At 45.4% G+C, this 20,874-nt stretch overlaps 1 protein-coding gene across 5 annotated transcripts in view; it reads left to right on the top strand.

Annotated features, from left to right (window-relative positions):
• gramd1bb (GRAM domain containing 1Bb) overlaps nucleotides 1–20,874 on the top strand; it is a gene marked incomplete at its 5' end in the record, with an annotated part of 65,347 nt that overhangs the window by 36,448 nt on the left and 8,025 nt on the right. For 2 of the 5 annotated variants that reach the window (XM_084467329.1, XM_084467331.1), the window contains 12 exons: nucleotides 2,780–2,990; nucleotides 4,882–4,902; nucleotides 6,594–6,617; nucleotides 9,066–9,086; nucleotides 10,674–10,697; nucleotides 17,090–17,174; nucleotides 17,760–17,863; nucleotides 18,003–18,098; nucleotides 18,454–18,534; nucleotides 18,897–19,012; nucleotides 19,395–19,551; nucleotides 20,615–20,807. In XM_084467329.1, the coding sequence (XP_084323455.1) occupies nucleotides 2,780–2,990; nucleotides 4,882–4,902; nucleotides 6,594–6,617; nucleotides 9,066–9,086; nucleotides 10,674–10,697; nucleotides 17,090–17,174; nucleotides 17,760–17,863; nucleotides 18,003–18,098; nucleotides 18,454–18,534; nucleotides 18,897–19,012; nucleotides 19,395–19,551; nucleotides 20,615–20,807 (1,133 nt within the window). The remainder of the gene's footprint in view (nucleotides 1–2,779; nucleotides 2,991–4,881; nucleotides 4,903–6,593; nucleotides 6,618–9,065; nucleotides 9,087–10,673; nucleotides 10,698–17,089; nucleotides 17,175–17,759; nucleotides 17,864–18,002; nucleotides 18,099–18,453; nucleotides 18,535–18,896; nucleotides 19,013–19,394; nucleotides 19,552–20,614; nucleotides 20,808–20,874) is intronic. The other 3 variants (XM_084467333.1, XM_084467330.1, XM_084467332.1) reach the window with 3 other exon arrangements.

The following is a 20,874-nucleotide window of genomic DNA, read 5'->3' as shown; positions in this document are numbered from 1 at the left end:
AAATATCACATTCATGTATTTTCATCCTTCATGAGAAGAAGAAAGCACAGTATAGCACTCTGTGCTATACTGGTTCCCATGGAAACGCCTATTTAATAGGAAAGACGGGCTGCCTGCTGTCCATGCATTACAGTTATTGATGTCACTTCTATAGTTTGTGGACAGCAAGGGATATTGATCTGCATGCTGACACACTAAACAATCCTGACCAGGTCAAGTAACCAGATTGTTGACCAGGTCTGCTAACCAGATTGTTGACCAGGTCTACTAACCAGACTGTTGACCAGGTCTGCTAACCAGATTGTTGACCAGGTCTGCTAACCAGATTGTTGACCAGGTCTACTAACCAGACTGTTGACCGGGACTGCTAACCAGATTGTTGACCAGGTCTACTAACCAGATTGTTGACCAGGTCTACTAACCAGACTGTTGACCGGGACTGCTAACCAGATTGTTGACCAGGTCTACTAACCAGATTGTTGACCAGGTCTACTAACCAGACTGTTGACCGGGTCTGCTAACCAGAATGTTGACCAGTAGTACTAACTATACTAACTAGACTCAGGTTAGGACTCAGGCAGACTGGCAATAATGTCATTATGAGCAACAATGTTTAAATACAGAATAAAAGGGTGGGATGAGTCTGAACCATTGTTCTGCCCCAACCCCACACACACATACACACACACACACACACACACACACACACACACACACACACACACACACACACACGCCCCTCATGCTGGTCAGATGGCCTCCGTCTCGGGGATGAAAGCAGGGCTGTGACACTAAGTGTGGGACTGCTCAGTGGGACAGGCGGGGCTGACCTCACAGCCCTGGCCCTCTGAACCAGAGCACTGTGATTGATGGTCGCTGACTGACGGCCGATTGGCTGAGCTTGACGTGAGGGAGGGGTTGTATAACGCCATGTTGAGTCACCCAGTGTACCTGGTGAAGACTGACCGCCACACTGATCCCGTAAACAGTCCCTGCTGATCTAAGCCATATGGCAGGCATAAGGCTTCCTTAGTGTGTGTGTGTGTGTGTGTGTGTGTGTGTGTGTGTGTGTGTGTGTGTGTGTGTGTGTGTGTGTGTGTGTGTGTGTGTGTGTGTGTGTGTGTGTGTGTGTGTGTGTGTGCATGTCTGTGTCTGTGTACACGTGCCTGTGTGTGTGTGTGTGTGTGTGTGTGTGTGTGTGTGTTTTTGTGTGTGCTTGAGTGATGTCTGTTGGGGTACTGATGCAGTATTGAAGATGAATAGATTCCACCCCTGGACTTAAATAATAGAGAATGTATTTATAAGTTCAGTTTAAAAGATCATGAATGCCTTAAAACTAGCTCCTGCCCAAAGTATATACTGCTTTGTTATTTCCGCTCAAGAAGCAACCAAGAGGTTATGAGCAGCTTTGAGTTGCCACCCTACAAGGGAGGATACAGCAAAGAGCTCCTGACACGTGGACTTTTAATCCCTTCAACTGGCCACGGTTTGTTGCTGGCTGCTTCACCTTTGGAGCAATGCAGCATATCGGCATGAGAACAGATGTAGCTGACCCTTGGCAAAGCAGATGCTGGTTTTTGGTCCATATTTTCTCTAGAACCGGCTCCCCTTAGCCTTAAATGTCTCACAAAGAGAATCCCTGAAGCAATTTCACTTGTTGTTGATTATCCTTCGTTGGCACGCAAATAACCTTGAAAGTTGCATCTTTATTTGATAGTCGGATAAATAGACAGAACTTTCACATTAACAAAGAAAAGACTGTTTTCTGTCTTTTTTTTGTGACGGCTTTGTAAAGTGTATTCTTGAGTTCAACTTTGCTATCTCTCCAACTCAAAGACACACAGTGTGGTAACGTGTAGCCTTTGGGCCTTGTTCTTTATATCTTTATAGCTCTCTATGTTGTGAATTCAATCCTTGTTCCCATGGTCCAGTCTAACTTAAACCACATCTCTCATTTACCCCTTTAAAAAGACAGGGCTTTGCGTCTTGTAAAGTTCAACCTCGTAGGCAAAATGTAATTGAAACATATGACGAATGAATCCATGTGAAGGCCAAGGCGATTTTGTATGTTTGTGTGTGTGTGTGTGTGTGTGTTTCTTAATGCTTTTGCTAAGAAGAGTTCTTGCTCATGCTGCATCTTGCTGTACTTTATTTTTCACCGGCCATGTCTTTTGTTGTCGGTTAATCTTGGGCCGCTAGCTCAGTGGTCCAGTTAGCGCTCCAAGCCTATTAGGCCTCCAGTGATATGTACGTTTATTGGCTCTTCTTAAAGAGGCCGCTGAGGAGGCGGTCTCCGTATGACGAGTGTACAGGCGGAGGCTGCTGGCGGCAGATTAGGTTGCGCAACAACAAGCTTCCATTCGATCGATTTTACACACTCATTGGGAAATCTGAATTTGAACTAAAATGAATGGTGATCATTTTGATGATTACGCTACACATTATTAGTGATATGTTACGTGTGTGTGTGTGTGTGTGTGTGTGTGTGTGTGTGTGTGTGTGTGTGTGTGTGTGCTGTCAAGGCTCTGATATTCTTTCAGTCAGTGTGTTTGTGCTAAAATTCATTGCAGTCCCCTTTGACCTGACTAGGAAAATAACCGTAGAGAAAATAGATGGTGCAGTGAAGTAAATATATATTGATCTGTTATATATAGCAGATGGGGAGCCATTTAGGTATTTAATTGATGAATCTCTCTGTCGCTCTAACCCTTGCTCTCTCTCACTCTGTCTCTCTCCCTCTGTCTCAATATCTCTCTCTCTCCATCTTTCAATTGGCCAGCACTGCCAGTAACTCTAACCGGAGCACGCCCGCCTGCTCGCCAGTCCTGCGAAAGCGGTCGCGGTCGCCCACACCACAGAGCCCGGAGGGTGAGAACATGGTGGAGAAAGGCTCGGACCACTCCTCCGACAAATCCCCCTCCACCCCCGAGCAGGTGGTCCAGAGGACCTACTCGCTGCAGTCTGCGCGCAGCGGCGGCAAAAACTCCAAGGTGAGGGGATGCTTCTCAAGTGCACGCACACGCCGGCCTACACCACAAACAGCTCTGCTAACAGACACCTAGCCACTGTAGTTGTTGTTGTTGGCTGTGTACAAAAGCGTTATTTAACTGGCTGGACCATTCTGTGTCAGAGTTGAGATATTGAGGTTTATGTGGTTGTCTGTCACTAGTTAGAAACTGGGGTCTGGTTAAATAGTGACAGTGCTACAGTGTTTACGGAATGGTATGTATTGGATCATTGGAAAGCGTATAATATAGTATAACATAGCGTCATACAGTGTGCCACTAGATACCAATTTCATAGACTGGTCTGACAGATTGCAATGTGTATGGCCAGCCAACCCTTTGTTTTTAGCTCATCAATAGTCCCAGCTTCTTAGTGACTAGACTTCTCCTTACTATGTGATATAAAAAATAGAAACATAACCAAAGAATAGAAAATGGGATTTGATTTTTACAACTTAATCCCGCTTACTCACTCTTTAACTAACTGCTCGGCACACACAAGTAGTTATTTGAGACTGAACTTGAAAGTCTTTCCAGGATTTGTTTTTTACACCTCAAAAGAGCAGACCATGTGTTGTGATTGAAATTACTATGCCATTGATTCAAATGATAAATTGAATGTTTTGCAAGCTTTTTGTCTTGTAACAGTGTAACGGCATGACGTCAGCAGCTCTGGGCTTTCCTTTGCCCTTAAACTCTTTTCTTGCCTCTGTACAGCCCCAACACAATGTATAGGAGATGAGACACTGGCATTACTCTTGCCTCAGTACAGGCAGCGTTATACCCTTGCCTCCTCCCTTTGTTTATTCAGTATTGCTTGCTTTTGTTACGACCACGCCAGTGGCAGGGCGGATCGAGACTCATTCTTAGTCTGTTTTTCTCCATGGTGATTTACATACTGAGATGAGGGTGTTAGTAAGTTTCATTGGTGAGCAGTTATTTTCACTGCCTCAGTGTGAATGTAGTTATTCCTGATTGATAGTCCCTATTCATTCCACCCTGTGTTTCACACACATATTTTCATACTTTTCTTTCATAAATGATCTTGAAAAAGCATGCTTAGATGCATGTTGTACCACAATGGAGGGACGCAGCAGATGATTTGAATGCTAACTCCTTCAGTCTTCTACATGAGCAGAACATTAGCAGACTATGAAAACAGAAGATCAAAGGCACAACACTACAAATGTTAAAACAAGCTAAAATTAACACTTGGTTTCATATCATCAGCGGGGAGCAGTTTCAAGAATTAATTTAGATTGAGTCTGAGAGCTACACCACATGTTCAGTCGTCCTTGGCAGTGAATACATTTCTGCTTCCAGTTGCACACAGTGGGCGATCAGAGATAACCATCGTGTGCAAGTGACCGTCCATGCATAGAAGATGGCAGCCTATTACGCAGTTCCTCTCCGGGTCCAACCGGACATATCTAAATCCAATCTAAGGCGCCTGCTCAAAATGATAAATAATTAACCGCATTGTTTCCACAAAATCCGAATCAGCATGCATAGATTCAATTGTCCACCTTTTTTTTAGGATGTGAAAATCATTCTATGAAAACCCTTTGAACTCCCTTCCATCTCATATATATATATCTGTGTATATATTTGTGTTCTTCATTTGCCGTGATACAGAGTGCACAGCTTCTCTAAACACTTCCACTGCTGCTGCTACTGTGTTCCATATGAAAATGTCTGCGATCGGATGATCGATGATAATGTGTTTGACTCTTTATTTCACTCTTCCTCGTTGCGGTACCCTCTGCTGTATATACTCTTGCCTTTGTTTTTCTGTTCTGTTCCTGTTGTTGTTTTTGTGTTTTGTTTTTTCTCTCTCTGATTGGTTTCTTGTTTTCTTCTCCTGGTCGCATGCTAGTCTCACAAGCGACTTTCCAAAGTAAGCATTACTCTTTATTTCTGTTCTTGGACTTCTATCTATCCTGCCTTCCCTCGTGCTCCCCGCCTCTCTCTCTCTCTCTCTCTCTCTCTCTCTCTCTCTCTCTCTCTCTCTCTCTCTCTCTCTCTCTCTCCCTCTGTCTTGTCTCGTGAGCTGCTCTGTGCCGATGTCCTCGCACCCCAGCCCATCATCGTGATGCCCCCCCCCCCCCCCCCACAGCCCTATATCACCACCCCACTCCTCTCATCCTATCTTCTGCTCCGTCCTAACCTGCACTCCTCCCCAACCCCCGATCCCTCCTTCCTCCATCCTTCCTTCCTTCCTCCCTCCTTCCTTGACTCAAGGGCTTTTCCTGCAACCTAAACACCAAGCAACAGCCTAGACACCCAATCCTCTCCTCCTCCCAGCCTCTCCCATCCACTTGTTCAATGCTAGTTTCCCTCAGGGATAGTTTGAAGCAGACGCACATGCCACTTCTTCTGCACGCTGTGCAGTGGTCGATATAAAGGTAGCAGAACTTATTTTGCATTCCCTCTGTTTGGACCCGAGTCCTACATCCTCTCCTTTCTCAATCTCCATCTCTGCTTGACATATTCCCATGACAACCTGTTTTGTGTTGGTACCTTTTTTTTGATTGCAGCTGCATTTGGCTGCGATGGGCGACTTACTGTCATAAGTCCAGTCTGTATCTTGCTCCAGAAAAGCATGTCCAAATCCTTATTTGTTAACATTATCAGTTTTCCCCCTTTCCTCGTGACATTCTTGGTTCAAAAGTCTTTTTCTTTGGCTTACACTGAACCCTACAATATATCCATTTATGTAAGACAGTCATCAGATGTATCACATATCCTTCCTAAAAGGTTCTTGTTGCATTGAATGTAATCCTTTTTTTCTTATTATCCATGTGACATTCTTTTGTGAGGAGAATATGAAACGACTTATGGTTGTGCACAAACACGACAGATAGATACAGATAGTCTGCAGCTCATGTACTTACAGTACAATACAGCTTAATACATGTATTCAAATACACAAAAGCTTCACAAATGATACAGCGAAGCAGTGGACAGAAAGTGTGGCTCACTTTCCCACATCCTGGCTGATTACATCACCTCGGACCACGGTGTCCTCTCTCCCCCTCTCCTCCCCCGGATCTCCCCCTCGCAGCCCAACACGTGTTGTCAGCAGAGGTCATGTGACCCGTGTCGTCATCGTCATCGCGTGAGGTTGCCCCCGGCAACGTGAGCTTTGTCACCCTAGCCCTAATGCAGTCCCAGTGAAAGAGCTCTGGCTGCCAAGGGGACACTGGGCTTCTTTCCAAGGAGGGACGGGTCAACCCAGGGTTCACTGCCCAGGGTTCACTGCCCAGGGTTTACTGCACAGGGTTCACTGCACAGGGTTCACTGCACAGGGATCACTGCACAGGGATCACTGTAGAGGGTTTACTGCCCGGGCTTCACTGCACAGGGTTAGGGTTAGGGTTCACTGTACAGGGTTCACTGTACAGGGTTCACTGCACAGGGTTAGGGTTAGAGTTCACTGTACTGTCCAAACGTAGCTTAGTGGATCTAAAAATCAAACCTCCTTTTTTACATTCTTTCATCTTGTTTGTTTTTCAGTTTCTCTGACTCTCATTTCACGTTGCTCGCTTTGGTTAACTTTTCTTTTCCTTTTGTTCATTTTCCTTCCAGTATGACAGACTTAACCTGATTAAAGTAAGCATTTCCTTTTTTCTTTTTTTCTTTATTTCCTTCATTTCACCGATTGACCTTCATTTCTAAGCTCTCCTGTATCTTTCCCCCCTCTTTAGCCTAGTTAAGTTGAGCCTGTATTATCCCTGTAAAGAGTGTGAAATACTTTTAAAATGTCTATTAATAGTCGTTAAATGACTGGAAAATTACAGTTTTTTAAACATTGAATAGAACATCCCAGTAGAATAATGACAATTAGAATTGATAGCTACTGACCAGTTTAGTAAAAGCCATTTGTTTTGAGATCAAATTAATACCTTTTCATTTTATATTATATATATCATTTATATATTTATTCAATTTGAGACATGGACGTGCTTCTGGTGTGAATAGCAAGGACACTATTTTGCCTTGGTAGGCTCCAGGGTCTCTCTCTCTCTCTCTCTCTCTCTCTCTCTCTCTCTCTCTCTCTCTCTCTCTCTCTCTCTCTCTCTCTCTCTCTCTCTCGCTCTCTCTCATATACCCCCTCTGACACTCTGTCTCTCTCATCTCCACTCTGTATTAGACTGGTCATTGACCTTCTAAATCTCTCAGCCTTCATATTCAAGGGTAAACCTTAAACTGCATTAGCCATTAGGATCATAAAATAATCATGAACTTATTAAACTTCCTCTAGTCCCCCGGTTACACGTACATGGAGACATTGAGACACACACACACACACACACACACCGAGGGTAGCCTCAGCGTAAATCCTGCACTGTGTCTCCTTCACCTTCAGATCAGATTAGCCCACATTAGACGAGATTTCCCGCCAGAGCCCTGGGTTCTGTCTTGGTCTTGCATCAAACAAACACGCATGGTAGCTGCAGAACCAAATCAGAGGAAGGGGAACATGGATCCAGAACGACGTGGCAACGTCTCCACTAAATGGATTTAGTCTTCCTTGCGAGGGACTTGTGAAGCCGTGAAAGTTAGGTGTTTGTCACGCAAGTCAATCAAAGTGCCTCACTAGATTCTTCAAATTAATTTGTGGTCTGACAAATCTATTGAAGCACTTTCTTGGAGGAATTTCAATCAATTATCAGTCAAGCATTAACCATCTGTTGTAACCAAAATGTTGTAAACAACACTATAGTACACATATGGAGGTGTGCTTGAGGATGAGACTAAGCTACAGGAAGTAAGAATCAGCTTTCTATTAAAGGGATATTTGGTGTTCTGCTGTATACAAGCACTGGGTATTAGGCATTTATTTGGTGGTGGTTTTTCTTGTCATTTTGATAATTTCCCTTTCCTTTACTTTACACCTTGTCTCACCTCCTGGATGAACCCCCTGCATGTCCTGTCAAAGCATTCCTATAACAGTGTGCTCTCTGGTTGTGGCCCGGCCGCAGCGGTACAGTACACGAGTCCACCTGGTTGCGTAGTCTTAAGCCTCATGTCCATGATAAGTGTCTGCGTCAGCTCCAGAGCTCGGCTGGGCATTCTGGGCTGCCTGTCTTGGCACTAGGCCGGGCTGAATCAGCAATGTAAGGCAGCTGATTGGCGGGCACTGCGCTGATGACGTCATCAATGTACTTATTTAGCTTAGCAGGCAAACAATTGGTTTCAGTAATCGATTCAATTCCATAATTATTTTTTTGCCACCACACAATCAGAGTGGAATGTGATTGGTTGGTGCCGAGCGTTAAAGTTGACTTTGGACGACAGAAAAATTGTACGTTTGTACGACACGCTAGGTTGAGCTCGGCTCTCCTCCCAGAGGGATTGAATGGCAGGCCTGAGCCTGTGCTCTTTCTGAACTTTTCATGGACATGGGGATTTGATTTGTCATCATAAGTTTTGTTATATTACCAAAATACTGCTGCCCCCTGCTGGTAAAAAAAACATATGCCAGTAGAGCCCTGCTCCAGATGGAAACTGAAGATCTGGAGAAATATACATGTGTTATTGTACAGCATGGACGCATTTCTTAGGACAAAGGATAACTCACCCATAATTTTTATAAACTCATATCCCTAAGCTTATATAAAAAATACGAAGACCTTTCAGGGGTTAAACGAACCGAAAAGGATCAAACTTGATTGCTTATGGATATGTTGTTTTTGTTGCTGTCTGTATCAAATGCCGTGACAACGAAGAGCATGGGCGATGCACTGCTTGAGCAGAGACACAGGGTCACCCAGACAGGCGTTCGTCTTCTTGTTTGTTTTGTTTTTTTCTTTTCTGAAGTAGCATTTAAACTCTTCCCTGGGTGTCCCCCACGGTGTTTCCGCCTGTTGAGAATGTGACATTTGGACCTTCGCACCTGCTATAAATAAAGCACTTAGCTCAGTCCAGTTATCACCCTCTCTGAGGTGTGTGGTGATCCTTCACATTTGCTAGGTGAACCCCGTACTGACTTGTGTTCTCTCCCATCTTCTCTCTCTTTTACTGCCCCTTCTCTCCATTCCATCATACTCTCGACAGAAGAGCCAAAGCTGGTATAATGTAAGTAAACAATTTTATCGTTTTTTTTGTAGTTGCGATAAATTGTTGTGTTTATCTGTGTGTGTGCGTGTGTGTGTGCGTGTGTGTGTGCGTGCGTGCCTTCGTGCCTTCTTGTCTTTCCTCTAATATGTGTAGGTCGGTGTGTGTGTATGTGTATGTTATCTCTAGTGTTCCTTTGTGCTTTTTTAGAGCTATTTTTGGAGCGGTGACTGATTCATGCCACCACCACATGATCCCTAGTCCCTAGCAGGGCTGGATTAAGAAAATGGACTTTAAGGGCTGCAGCCCCGGGCCTCGCCACCAGGGGGCCTCAGGGGGCCTCATGTTGAGTGAACGGAACGTGCTTGAGCACAGAATTAATTTGCGAAAATGTCCGGTCAAAGAAAGCACGAGTGAGGCCCAAAATAAAAAATTACAAGCTCTAAAACATGAGAGAGTGCCAAAATTACTAAAGAAGACTCCAAAATTAAGAAAAATATATGGAGTGCTGCCATAAATCTGCTGGCTTGTCAGCCGCTGTCCTAACTCTAACTGTGGTTTTACAAATCATGGCCAAAATAACGTGAATAACAAATAGGACAAATTAATTAAATGATTTGTTTTGACAGTCAGTGTGTTTGCAGTTTGTCACACAGTCAGCCAAAGGCAGTGACATGGCATAGAGTAGGGGTACTACTTGACTGACAAATCTCTGCGGCGTCAGGTCTTCTAATGCTTATGCTTTATGTACATACACCTGCATGTTGATCATAAAGCATGGTTAACGATTTCTAGAAAAATCCAGACCTAAAAGTTATATTGTATTATTGTAATATACATAAAGTTGCTCCAGCTACACTACGGAAACACTTTCAGCTTTGCTGATACCGTCATTTGCATGCAAAGAGATTTTATTGTCCAGGCTCCAGTCTCCGAAATTCTCCGAAATGTCTCTGGGAATGTCTTCGAAATGTCCCCATTTACATTATTGGTTTATTATAGTCTACAGTGTATGTCATGGCACATACATTTTGTCCTTGGCTTTAAACGGTCCAGTGTGCGATCATATTCATAGAGTGGTTCTGTGGACTTCAAAGTGCTAATGTGTCAGTTCACGTGCCGAGGGTTTGTGTGCGTTGGAGCGACATCCTCCTGGTAAATAGCCCCAGGCCTCAAAATTTCTTAATCCGGCCCTGGACCCTAGTGTGAGTCACTTGTTAACCAAGGCCTGTAGACTCAGCAACAGGTAGCCTCAGGCGCAGAGACATGGGATATATAGGATAGATACTGACCTGAGGGTTTTCAAAATCTACAAAGTGCTGTTGAACATTTAACCCACATGTATTCATGCATGTGGTCCTGCATAAGGATATAAATACATCAGCCATTATATGTATGACCCCTAGAGGGCGTGATAACCCTGCCCTCTGTCCGTGGAACTAAAAGTGGTGTCAATGTTGATATGTAAAACCCACTGGGGGTTTCTCCTTGTATTATTTTGTCTGTGACGATCCCTTTTTTTCCCTGTGTTGTGTGCAGTTGTATTATTTCCTTATTTTTATTATATGTGCCCTGTGTCTGTACACCTTTCCCCTCCTCTCTTCCCAGCATGAAAGACAACACATCCTCAGAGTAAGCATGACTTTGTCTCTCTCCCTCGCTCGCTCTCTCTCTATCTTTAGGGAGAGAGCAGTAGGGCGTCCCCTACTGGCACCCGTCTCACGTCTTAATACAGTGACCTCCAGCCAGCCTGGTTTCCACCTGTAGGCCTTGTCACAGCTCCCAGTGCTACATGACAGACGTGCCAGACACCCACTACGATCATTAAGGGGCCCCTGTTTTTCCACCAGGTGTGAGCTTGATCAGCCATTACCAGCCATTTCAAAAACCTGCCCGATTTCAAAAAAGTAACATCATGTGATGTATGATGGATAGATAAGCCACTTTTTCTACAGTCCAATGCTAAGACTAGTAGAATGATCTATCCAACATACATCTAGGTGAATGGTGGCTAATCACACTCACACCTGTTGGTCAAATAGGGGCCCTTTAAATGGTTTCTCCCCCTTCATATGAATGGTCATTGAGGACTTGCGGTTATGCAACAGGCGAAAGCTGGGCCCTGTGTGTAGGTCACTGGATTACAGGAACACGCCACCCAAAAATAACGTAACAACACTCACTCATCTTACAGCCTAGAGGCAGACGTTACTCCATTCCAAACCTTGCAGTGCGAGATAAGTACTGAGTGGTTCCCAACTTTTTAGGTGTACCACTAAAATTCCATCAAGACCTCATATGCAAACAATATACCAGCAGTTGTTAAATACACATGCAAACTTTACAATGGTAAACATTCAATGGAAAGTGACACTATTTAAATAATAACAATCCATAATACTATATTTATGGAACAATATTTATGACATGTTATTTTTTCCATTATTGGAAATGTGTCTATTTCAACAATATAATACAACAAAAACATGCAGTACCCTCATGTATCACCAGGGGTAACACAAGTTGAAAACCGGTACAACGGATCTGAGAGTCAGGGATAAACGTTCAATATTTTGGTGGCATGTTTCTTAAAACCGACAAATCGAAGCAACGATCACCAGCGCCTTCCAGGAAGCCGTGGGTGTCCTGGGAGAACGGGGCATGGTGTGTCCGGTAGTGCATGCTTCCCTCCACCAGGGGAGGGTGTGGGATGGCTTTAATGGTTGAGTGCATGTGGAGACCTCAGTTCCCGGGTAATGGCATACATAAGCACTATTCAGTACTACCCTCCGAGGGGGGCCGTTGACATACAAGGGAGGGAATAGAAGAAGGTTTGAGCCGTGTTGAAAGGAGGCTGAGGGTTTTACAAACTTGTAGAAACAGCCTTCTAAATAGTCTATCTATACGTAATGTGACATGCTTTGAACACCTAATATTTTTTAATATACTAAGTATATGTACTTACTAAACACTTAGTAGACACAATGCAAACCAAGTGGAAAATATACACAAAAAGCATTTGTTTTATATATATTTTGTCTCACAACAGAGAAAAGATTTGGAAGATGTTAAAATGTATAATTATTATCATTTATTTGTATTATTCCAAAATAATAGTAAACATAAATGATGAAAAATAATGACATCAATGTTAGAAAGATGTTTTTTGTTCTGTGTATCTTCCACACTTATATTTAACTGTAACAACTAATGCATGAACACACCTATTTTTAATATTTGACAGATTGAGTGTGTGTGTGTGTGTGTGTGTGTGTGTGTGTGTGTGTGTGTGTGTGTGTGTGTGTGTGTGTGTGTGTGTGTGTGTGTGTGTGTGCGTGCGTGCGTGTGTGCATCTCTGCATGGCGATGATGACCTCCCATGGCACAGAGCGCTCAGTGATGACAAGCCTACCGTCCTAGTGAGCTCTGAGCCTGACAGAGAGACACATGCTGTCCACACACATGCTGCTGCATACTGTACAGCAGACAACCTTCAAACCATTATCCTACCATGAAAACTTCACACAGAACACCTTTAAGGAAACTAGTCTTTTTTGTTTTATGAAATCTTGACGGTAGGGTGACCATATCCCCAAAAAACAAATGTGAGACAAAGATTGTGTTGGTTTTGGACAAATGTGGGACGCATTACCGATGACTCTTACGATTGCCATGCAACTTCATTCAGTTATAAGTAGTTCCAGTCTTTGTTTTGTTGTATGCACATTCTGCCTTATTCTGCATAGCTTAACCAAGTTGGGCGTAGCGTACCATGTAGCAAAGACGGTAACAGGTTAACTTGCACTTGGCCCACATGTGTGCAGTTTGATTGACATCAACGACTGCCCCTTGATGACAGCCTTCCCTGCTTTATTCACAGCCATTGTATAAAACCAGAAAAACTTCTGTCCATCAGTGGTTTGATGCTTAAAAACTAGAGCCAATCAAAATGAGGGACATCGTCTCAATATGTGGGACGCGGGACTAAGGATAAAAATGCTGTGCTGTCCCACATAAGACGATACACCGGGTAGCCCTCGTTGACTGTGTCTCCTGGATGAATGGTTGACTCTTGTTTACCATTGGGTATTTTTATCAGAAAATCTCAATCAATTTGTTAATCCTTTATTGCTATTCGTTAACTTTTAATGGTGGGAGGCATGGATTGATTGTAGGATAGATACGGAGTACATTGCGAGTGTAGCATATGATGCGAAATCTATTATTTTACAATTGGCAATGTATAAATGGATCTTCTGGTGGCCAGCCCAACCACTCAAATCAGCCGCAACGATGAACAAACCCAAGGACTGGATCAATAAATCAAACACATACCTCGCCTGCCTGTCCATCAACCCAAGGCCACCACCGGGAGAGAATGGCTTCATTGTTGGCCTGACGAAACCCTGCACACCAGGCACTCAAACTCGCTTGGACACATGCCCTACGCTTACAAGAGAACACACAGACAGACACTCAGACCCCACCGTCCCATAAAACCATTGTATAACCACACCTTAGTGTACAGTGCTGGGCTCCACCATCTCCTGCTGTTTACTCAGCCAGTTAATAGTTAACAATCCCCACACACATGATCTAATTTGTCATGGTCACATCCAACACTGCAATATACTGTAACGCAACATCGAGGAGGTGAGTCACCATTCCACTTCCCTGTCCTGATCCTACTGAGAACAATGTTAGTGATGATAGGCAGTGAGTTGGCAGTATTTATGGAATCTTATGGAAAACTTATGGATCTTATTTTTGATAGCTCTAATTCCTTTTCTACAACAGGGCATTTTACCTGACTGAGGTCTGCGTTTGAGCATTGAATCACTTCAGTCAACCCTGTAGACCCTGTCCTTCTGTGTGTCTTAGCAGCTTTGTGCTGGCCTGGACTCATTCAAGTCACACAGTAGAGGAAAGGAAAAAACTCCTTGTTGTATTCCAGATAGGACAGCTGTAGGACGGATGTATGTGTGTAAACACTGCAAGAAAGGACCAGTAAACACCCATTGTTAGCCCTCTGAGGTTCATAGACCCAGCGGGCCTCTTGATAGTGCGATGTTCTTTAGACTCATGTATCCAAACTGGTTTTATCCGCCATTACAGCGGCTGTCAGAGTGTAAACAAGTGTGAATCATCCTCCTGGAGAGAGAGGGTCAGAGAGGGGGATCGCCCAAACAAGTGGGAAGGAGGGGAGGAGGGGCCTAGGGGCTTTGATAGCAGCGAGGCAACGGGACTATTTCACATGGGGACTCGTAAGCGGCAGCACAGCCTTCTCTCCTTTCTCCATCACCACTTGGGAGCGGAGCAGCCACCGGCGGAGATTTATGTGATCCAAAGCTTCGTCGGCCTGCTGTTTTGAGTCCAGCCCTGTGTGGTCCCAGTCGAGATTAATGCCCTTGTGTTGCACGCTTCGGGGCATCTGGAGGTTGGCCTCACAGCCGCCCTCCCCGTAACTCCCGCAGCCGCCGGACGGAGGGCACACCGTCACCTCCCGAACAGGGCGGGGCTCTCCTCTTCATCTCACCTAGCCGCTGCCCCCGCCCCGGTCTACTACGCCTTTTGAAGTTCCTTTTATTCCTCTCTTTAAAAATCGCAGTTCATTCCAGTCTAGTTTGTTGTACTTTTTTTTCGGCCTTCTTTACCACTGGCTGGATTTCAGTGTCTTGGCGTTCTGGGGACGGCACAACCAGCGCCGACCCAAACGGGGCGTTGGGCTTTACAAACCAAGCACCCGTCTGTGAGCCGTCTTAGTCCTGGACTGCATCTCTCACACACACACTGGCAGGAGAAGTGTGGTGTGTAGGGGAGGGGAGAAGAGCAACAGACCACACCGCCACAATAATAAAGGACTTGTGGACCTGGGGTTACTAGAGGGCAACGACTTCACTCCCAGCGAGCGTGTGTGACGGAGGAAGGGAGAGAGAGAGAGAGAGAGAGAGAGAGAGAGAGAGAGAGAGAGAGAGAGAGAGAGAGAGAGAGAGAGAGAGAGAGAGAGAGAGAGAGAGAGAGAGAGAGAGAGAGAGAGAGAGAGAGAGAGAGAGAGAGAGAGAGAGGATCATGTGGCAGCAGTCAGCTGGGTGCTGTGTTTAATGCTGAAGAGGAACAGCACCCGCACACACAAAAAAACAACAACCCAAACAAACACACTTACTGCCCTCCTTGAATAGACGGCAACTCTCCTCTTCTCGCTCTACTGACCTGTAAAGCAGTCTTTGGGCAAAGCTATATATATATAGAGATGTAGATACATAGACCATCTACCATCTATATATATATATATATAAATGTAGGTATATGGTCACCCTGAGCCTGCGTTTGGTTTGGATTCTGAGCGAGGACCACCATGGATCCAAGTGAAGGTTCTCTGTCCGACTGGGAGACGGTGCTGGAGCTGGATGAGGCCCTGGCCGGCTGGGTCCAGCAGGGCCCGGTCAGGGGGGAGTGGGGCTGGGAGTGGGGCTGGGCTGCCTCCGACCTCCAGGACCCCGACTGGGACACGGAGGACCTGCCCGCCGTAAGTGACGCCTCCGCTGATGGGAAAGGCCCCCGAGCCACAGGGGGAACCAAGAGGTGGAGAATTGTTTTTGCAGAGAAATAACGTAAATGAAGTGGATTTAAGGCAATGTGTGCTCAGTGCGATCATGGTTGGTGTAGGTCTGCAGCTGTCTCCTTGTACAGGGTCTCTACAGTAAACACCCGACAAGGTATGTCCAGTCACGGCTTTTTGAACTCTTCCTGAGCCCATGGTGTATTTCTGTATGGTGGGAGCAATGTGTGACTGACAGAAACACAAGCCAGTCTTTCTTAGGTTGCTGTTGGGGAAAATAGGAGCAGTCATTTTTATTTTTATGCTTTATAGCCTAGGGCTAGTTCAGAGAAAATGCTTTTGTCAATATTTCTCCTCATATATCTTGAGAATGCAACCTTCCTTCTATCCCGGTATATTATTGAGGATCTCAGAACCCTTCGTCCCGACCGTCTAGTGGTCATTCTATCTCGGTCAGACAATTTTTTTGCTCAACTGTCTCCCAAAGCAAAGTTGAATTGATTTTATTTCTCTTGTAAACGGAGCGTCCTCTTCGCTCCTGACTGTGCTGCCAGGCCTTCGTTCCCATAGCTGTCCTTCTTGAAGCATCTGGCCCTGAAACCTCGAGTCCTCATAACACTTGAGACTCACAAACAGGGGTCCAGAAAAAACAGCAACTGCAACGCACCAAACCTACGCCTTTGATCAGATTTGACCCAACTGCACAATAACGCTTCCAATACTCCTCCCAAAAAAAAGACCTGTTGTATTTCCCCACAGATATTCTTGGTATGAGAGAAGCTTGGAATGATGTTTGCGGTTTCAATGAACAAAGGCCTCTTTCTTTTGCCTCACGGGGAGAATCGTAGTGCGATGCTGCGCCGCCGACGGGGGGGGGGGGGGGTGGTGGGGGGGGATGGGACTCACCATCAGAAAAGTGCTTGGCGCCACAACCGCATGTTTGGTTGAATGACCCACTTAGGCAAATGTGTGTTTATATACTTGTCTGGGGAAGCTGTGCTTTGCATCGCTCGGGTGCACCAAACTGTTGGATACTGAAACACAGGATTGTGCACTTTTGCATGCCCCCCCCCCCCCACACACACACACACACACACACTCAAAAATATGATAGCCCACATCCATTCTCAACAGTGTTTATCAAAACCTCCTACATTTTATTGCAGATAACAATGGCGTCCGTGTGGAGGTTTTCACAAACCACTCGCAACGGATCAAGCGCGCGCGCGCGCGTGTGTGTGTGTGTGTGTGTGTGTGTGTGTGTGTGTGTGTGTGTGTGTGTGTGTGTGTGTGTGTGTGTGTGTGTGTGTGTGTGTGTGTGTGTGTGTGTCTGTGTGTCTGTGTGTGAGTGACGGAATGCGAATACCAAATGAGCACGGCCTCTTTTTTGTGGGGGGGTTCTATGTAAAGAGTATGCATGAATGCACAAACACCTGTTTCTGTTGTTGTTGTTTCGTTGGCTTTAGGTGCTCAGTCCAACATACAAGCAGCGCAATGAGGACTTCAGGAAGCTCTTCAAGCAGCTGCCTGATACGGAGAGACTCATCGTGGGTACGTGGATAAACACTGTGCAGCGGATAGTCAGGATGCATGCAGGCTAGTGGCTAGCCCGCTAGCCGTTGTCTGCTAGTAGCAGTCTGTTGACGACGTCGTGTGTAAGCAGGCTGAACGGGCGTTTTTCTCTCCAATGGGTCCGTTTCATTACACTCAAAGCCTTCTTTTCACTGGGGAAATGTCTGCGATGGGTCAAAAAACAGGGCCGCCTCTGGACTGCCCTGGGAGAGATCAGTTGGGTCTTTTCTACACACGCTGTTATTCATGAACTTTATTCATATCATTAACTAACATTTTAACGAAGGAATGCCTCCATCGATCCACCCGAGACCTCTGTGTGTCAGATCGATAGCGAAGCTCCCCACAGACTCACTGTTACCTGTAGCTATCATGTATCATAATGAGTAAACCAGTGGGGGGCCCCACCGCCCTGAGTACACATCTGTGGCCCCACTGTCCTCATAATAGGGACAGTGTATTTTATTAACTCACCACTTCAATGTACACGGAAAACAAGGGGAACCGGCACTCCATAGCCATTCTTAATGTATTGTTGTGATGTCTTCTGTGTTTGCCCTGCAGACTACTCGTGTGCCCTGCAGCGGGACATCCTTCTGCAGGGACGCCTCTACCTCTCAGAGAACTGGATCTGTTTCTATAGCAACATCTTCCGCTGGGAAACGCTGGTACGCACCGACTTATGAACATATCAAATAGATATTGTATTTACTATTTGTGCGTCATGTTGGTCGATTTACATAATAACATTGTGTGTGTGTGTGTGTGTGTGTGTGTGTGTGTGTGTGTGTGTGTGTGTGTGTGTAGCTGACGGTGCGGCTAAAGGATATCTGTTCTATGACCAAGGAGAAGACAGCACGCCTCATTCCCAATGCAATCCAGCTCTGCACAGACACTGACAAGGTGAACGCCTACAAATACACAGTTTCTACTCTGCGTTGAGAGCCCTACAGAGTTTGAGATGTGTTTCAAATTCATACAAAGAATTCCGTCTTGAAAAGAGCCTGTGAGGTTTTCTCAACTACATAAAAGTGTGTTTTTCGTTTTGTATGCATTTCAATTGCACATGCACATGAAAACCAATCATTTTGTACAAATGGATTGGCCCATTAAAATGGTAAATATTTTTGATTGTTCATGCATGACGTAAGCTAGCGTTGTTGACCCTGAGGAAAAGGGTATGGTATTGGAAGACTGATTGTAAATATGTATTTTCAATCTTTATGAATGGGTATAATGTGTTCTCATTCTCCTGCAGCACTTTTTCACCTCATTTGGAGCAAGGGACCGGACCTACATGATGATGTTCAGACTGTGGCAGAATGCCCTGCTGGACAAGGTAAGCCTGATCCTCCTGCCCGCTCATGGGTGAGCTCATTGCATCTCCATTATTCAAAATTATAAAAAAATAACATAAACTGCTTCACTTCAACTCCTTCAAACATATTTGTATTTGTTTTCCGATGTATCCATCACTTTGGTTCTGAAGGATTATACCAATATATAACCCATCAACCCACAGGATTTTTTCCTGTCAAAATCTATTTGAGCAAAATGTGAGAAAAAATCAATGAAAAACGTTATTATTATTAATATTTTTCTACTTCTACTGCCTAGTATAATTATGTGAATCCACGATTATTTAAGAGTATTCCAGTGTTGCCTACCATCTTGTTCTTGCTTGATCTCACCCTCCTGTAGCCCCTGTGTCCAAAAGAACTCTGGCATTTTGTCCACCAGTGCTACGGCAACGAGTTGGGCCTGACCAGTGACGACGAAGACTACGTCCCCCCTGACGATGACTTCAACACCATGGGGTGAGTCCCGTCGCCACGGTTACATCGGGCGTCACCACGGCTGCCACTGTACGTTAGGCAAATCCGGCCCACAGATGAGGGCTCATCCTTTGAAGGGGGAGCCACTGTGTTTGACCTTGACTTCGTATCCAGTGATTGTCTGCTGAGGTTTAAAGTGAAGGGAGCTCTGTATCCGGTCCTGCTAGCTGCACGGTTATTATCAACATTCTGTCCGTCCCACGCTTGTGTGTTCAAACACACACACAAAGTTCTCTTAGTGTGTGTGTTCTGTCACACTTGCAAAAGAATCGGACCGTGTCCAAGATGATGCCGTGGGGAAGAGTGGATGAGCAGCTGCGAGTCTCTCGTTTTGGCCTTCTCTCAAACTCTCTTCCTCCCACAGGTTCTGCGAGGAGATCCCCAACGAGGAGTCGGAGCTCAACAACGACAACTCCTCCAAGAGCAGTGCGGACGCCAGGCCGGACGGCAGCCCCCTACCCCCGCACAGGAAGCTGCTCCCCAACAGCAGCATGCCCGGCACCAACGACCCCGGCATCACGGTGAGTCTGCAGCCAAAGGTCCAAACACCAGGCGCCATAATCATCCTGACTTTCTCTTTGGTTACACTTCATACTCCCTCTGAGGTTCCCTCTGTCTGAGCCATGTCAAACTGTGGGGCGGGGTGGCGGCCTCCTCGACCAATCACTAAGCAGATGAGGATTTTCTTCAAAACGTCTTTAATAGTAGAATTCATGACTTTAAAGATACTTTAACACTAGAAGCATCGGCACCACCACAACTACTTTTCGACCACCGCTCATTTTGATCCCTTTGGCTGTTGTTGTTGTAGTGACCCCAAGACGCCACTAGGTGGTACATTGTGCTCCACTGCTGCAAGCAGCTGAGGTCGGCTCTTGTCTGCTTTTGACAGGCATTTGACAAATACAAATTGAATCAACGTGATCATTATTTACTGTTCATATGCTTGTAATTGACTAGTATAAACTCCTTTTACACAGATTTGTAGTTTACAACTTACAAGAGTTCAATGTATAGTGTATTGTATTTCAGTATTGGGTATAAAGCTTGTTTATATTTTGTTTAATCTGACTTCTGTCTTGGACTGTTGGTGTCATTCTGTGGTCATTTTAAAACATGAATGCATTCAATTTACATTTTAAGCAGCTTATAAGAGTCGCCTAAAATTGTCAATAGAAAGTGAAACAACAAAATATATCTGTCAAGAAAGCTTATGTTTTTTAAGTCCTGCCTTCAAGACACTGAATGACTCGCGGCAGGTCTACACAAACCTGGCAAATGTGATCCACAATACACAAGCTCAAGGTTTAATAAACAGTAGACGTGCCGGCTTGACTCCATCTACCTTATGGAATTAACCTCCTGTTGCTTCACTGAAGGAACCAACGGTTCTTGTGAAGTTAGTGAACCTGTTTCACTGGAGAAACTATTTTCACCTTGATTTTTAACGCTTCCTCCAGATTCTTGGTAGGTGGGTCAGGTGCTTAGAGATCAGATTAGGTTGTCGGAGAACGAAGGACTTACTCACTGACTCTCTCTCCCTCTCTCTCTCTTCCTTTATGTCCCTGTGTCTCTCTCCCACAGTTTGACCTGCCGGCGGACGAGTTTGCAGACTGTCTGCCCGAGGGGGAGCTCCTGGGGCTGCCGCTGGCGGCAGACATCCGGGCAGGCCTGGAGGGGGGTCTGCCGGTGGGCCCCGTCCCCTCGCCCTCGCTGGACTTCAACGACAACGACATCCCCACCGAGCTCAGCGACTCCTCAGAGACGCACGACGAAGGTGAGCCGGCGCGGTTTGACGGAGAAGGGAGCGCCGCGCTTTACTGACGCGTAACTCGAGGATGGGT

This window comes from Micromesistius poutassou (genome assembly GCF_964030765.1).
Source record: "Micromesistius poutassou genome assembly, chromosome: 4".
Classification (NCBI taxonomy): Eukaryota; Metazoa; Chordata; class Actinopteri; order Gadiformes; family Gadidae; genus Micromesistius; species Micromesistius poutassou.
This window is presented reverse-complemented; position numbering and strand designations above follow the sequence as displayed.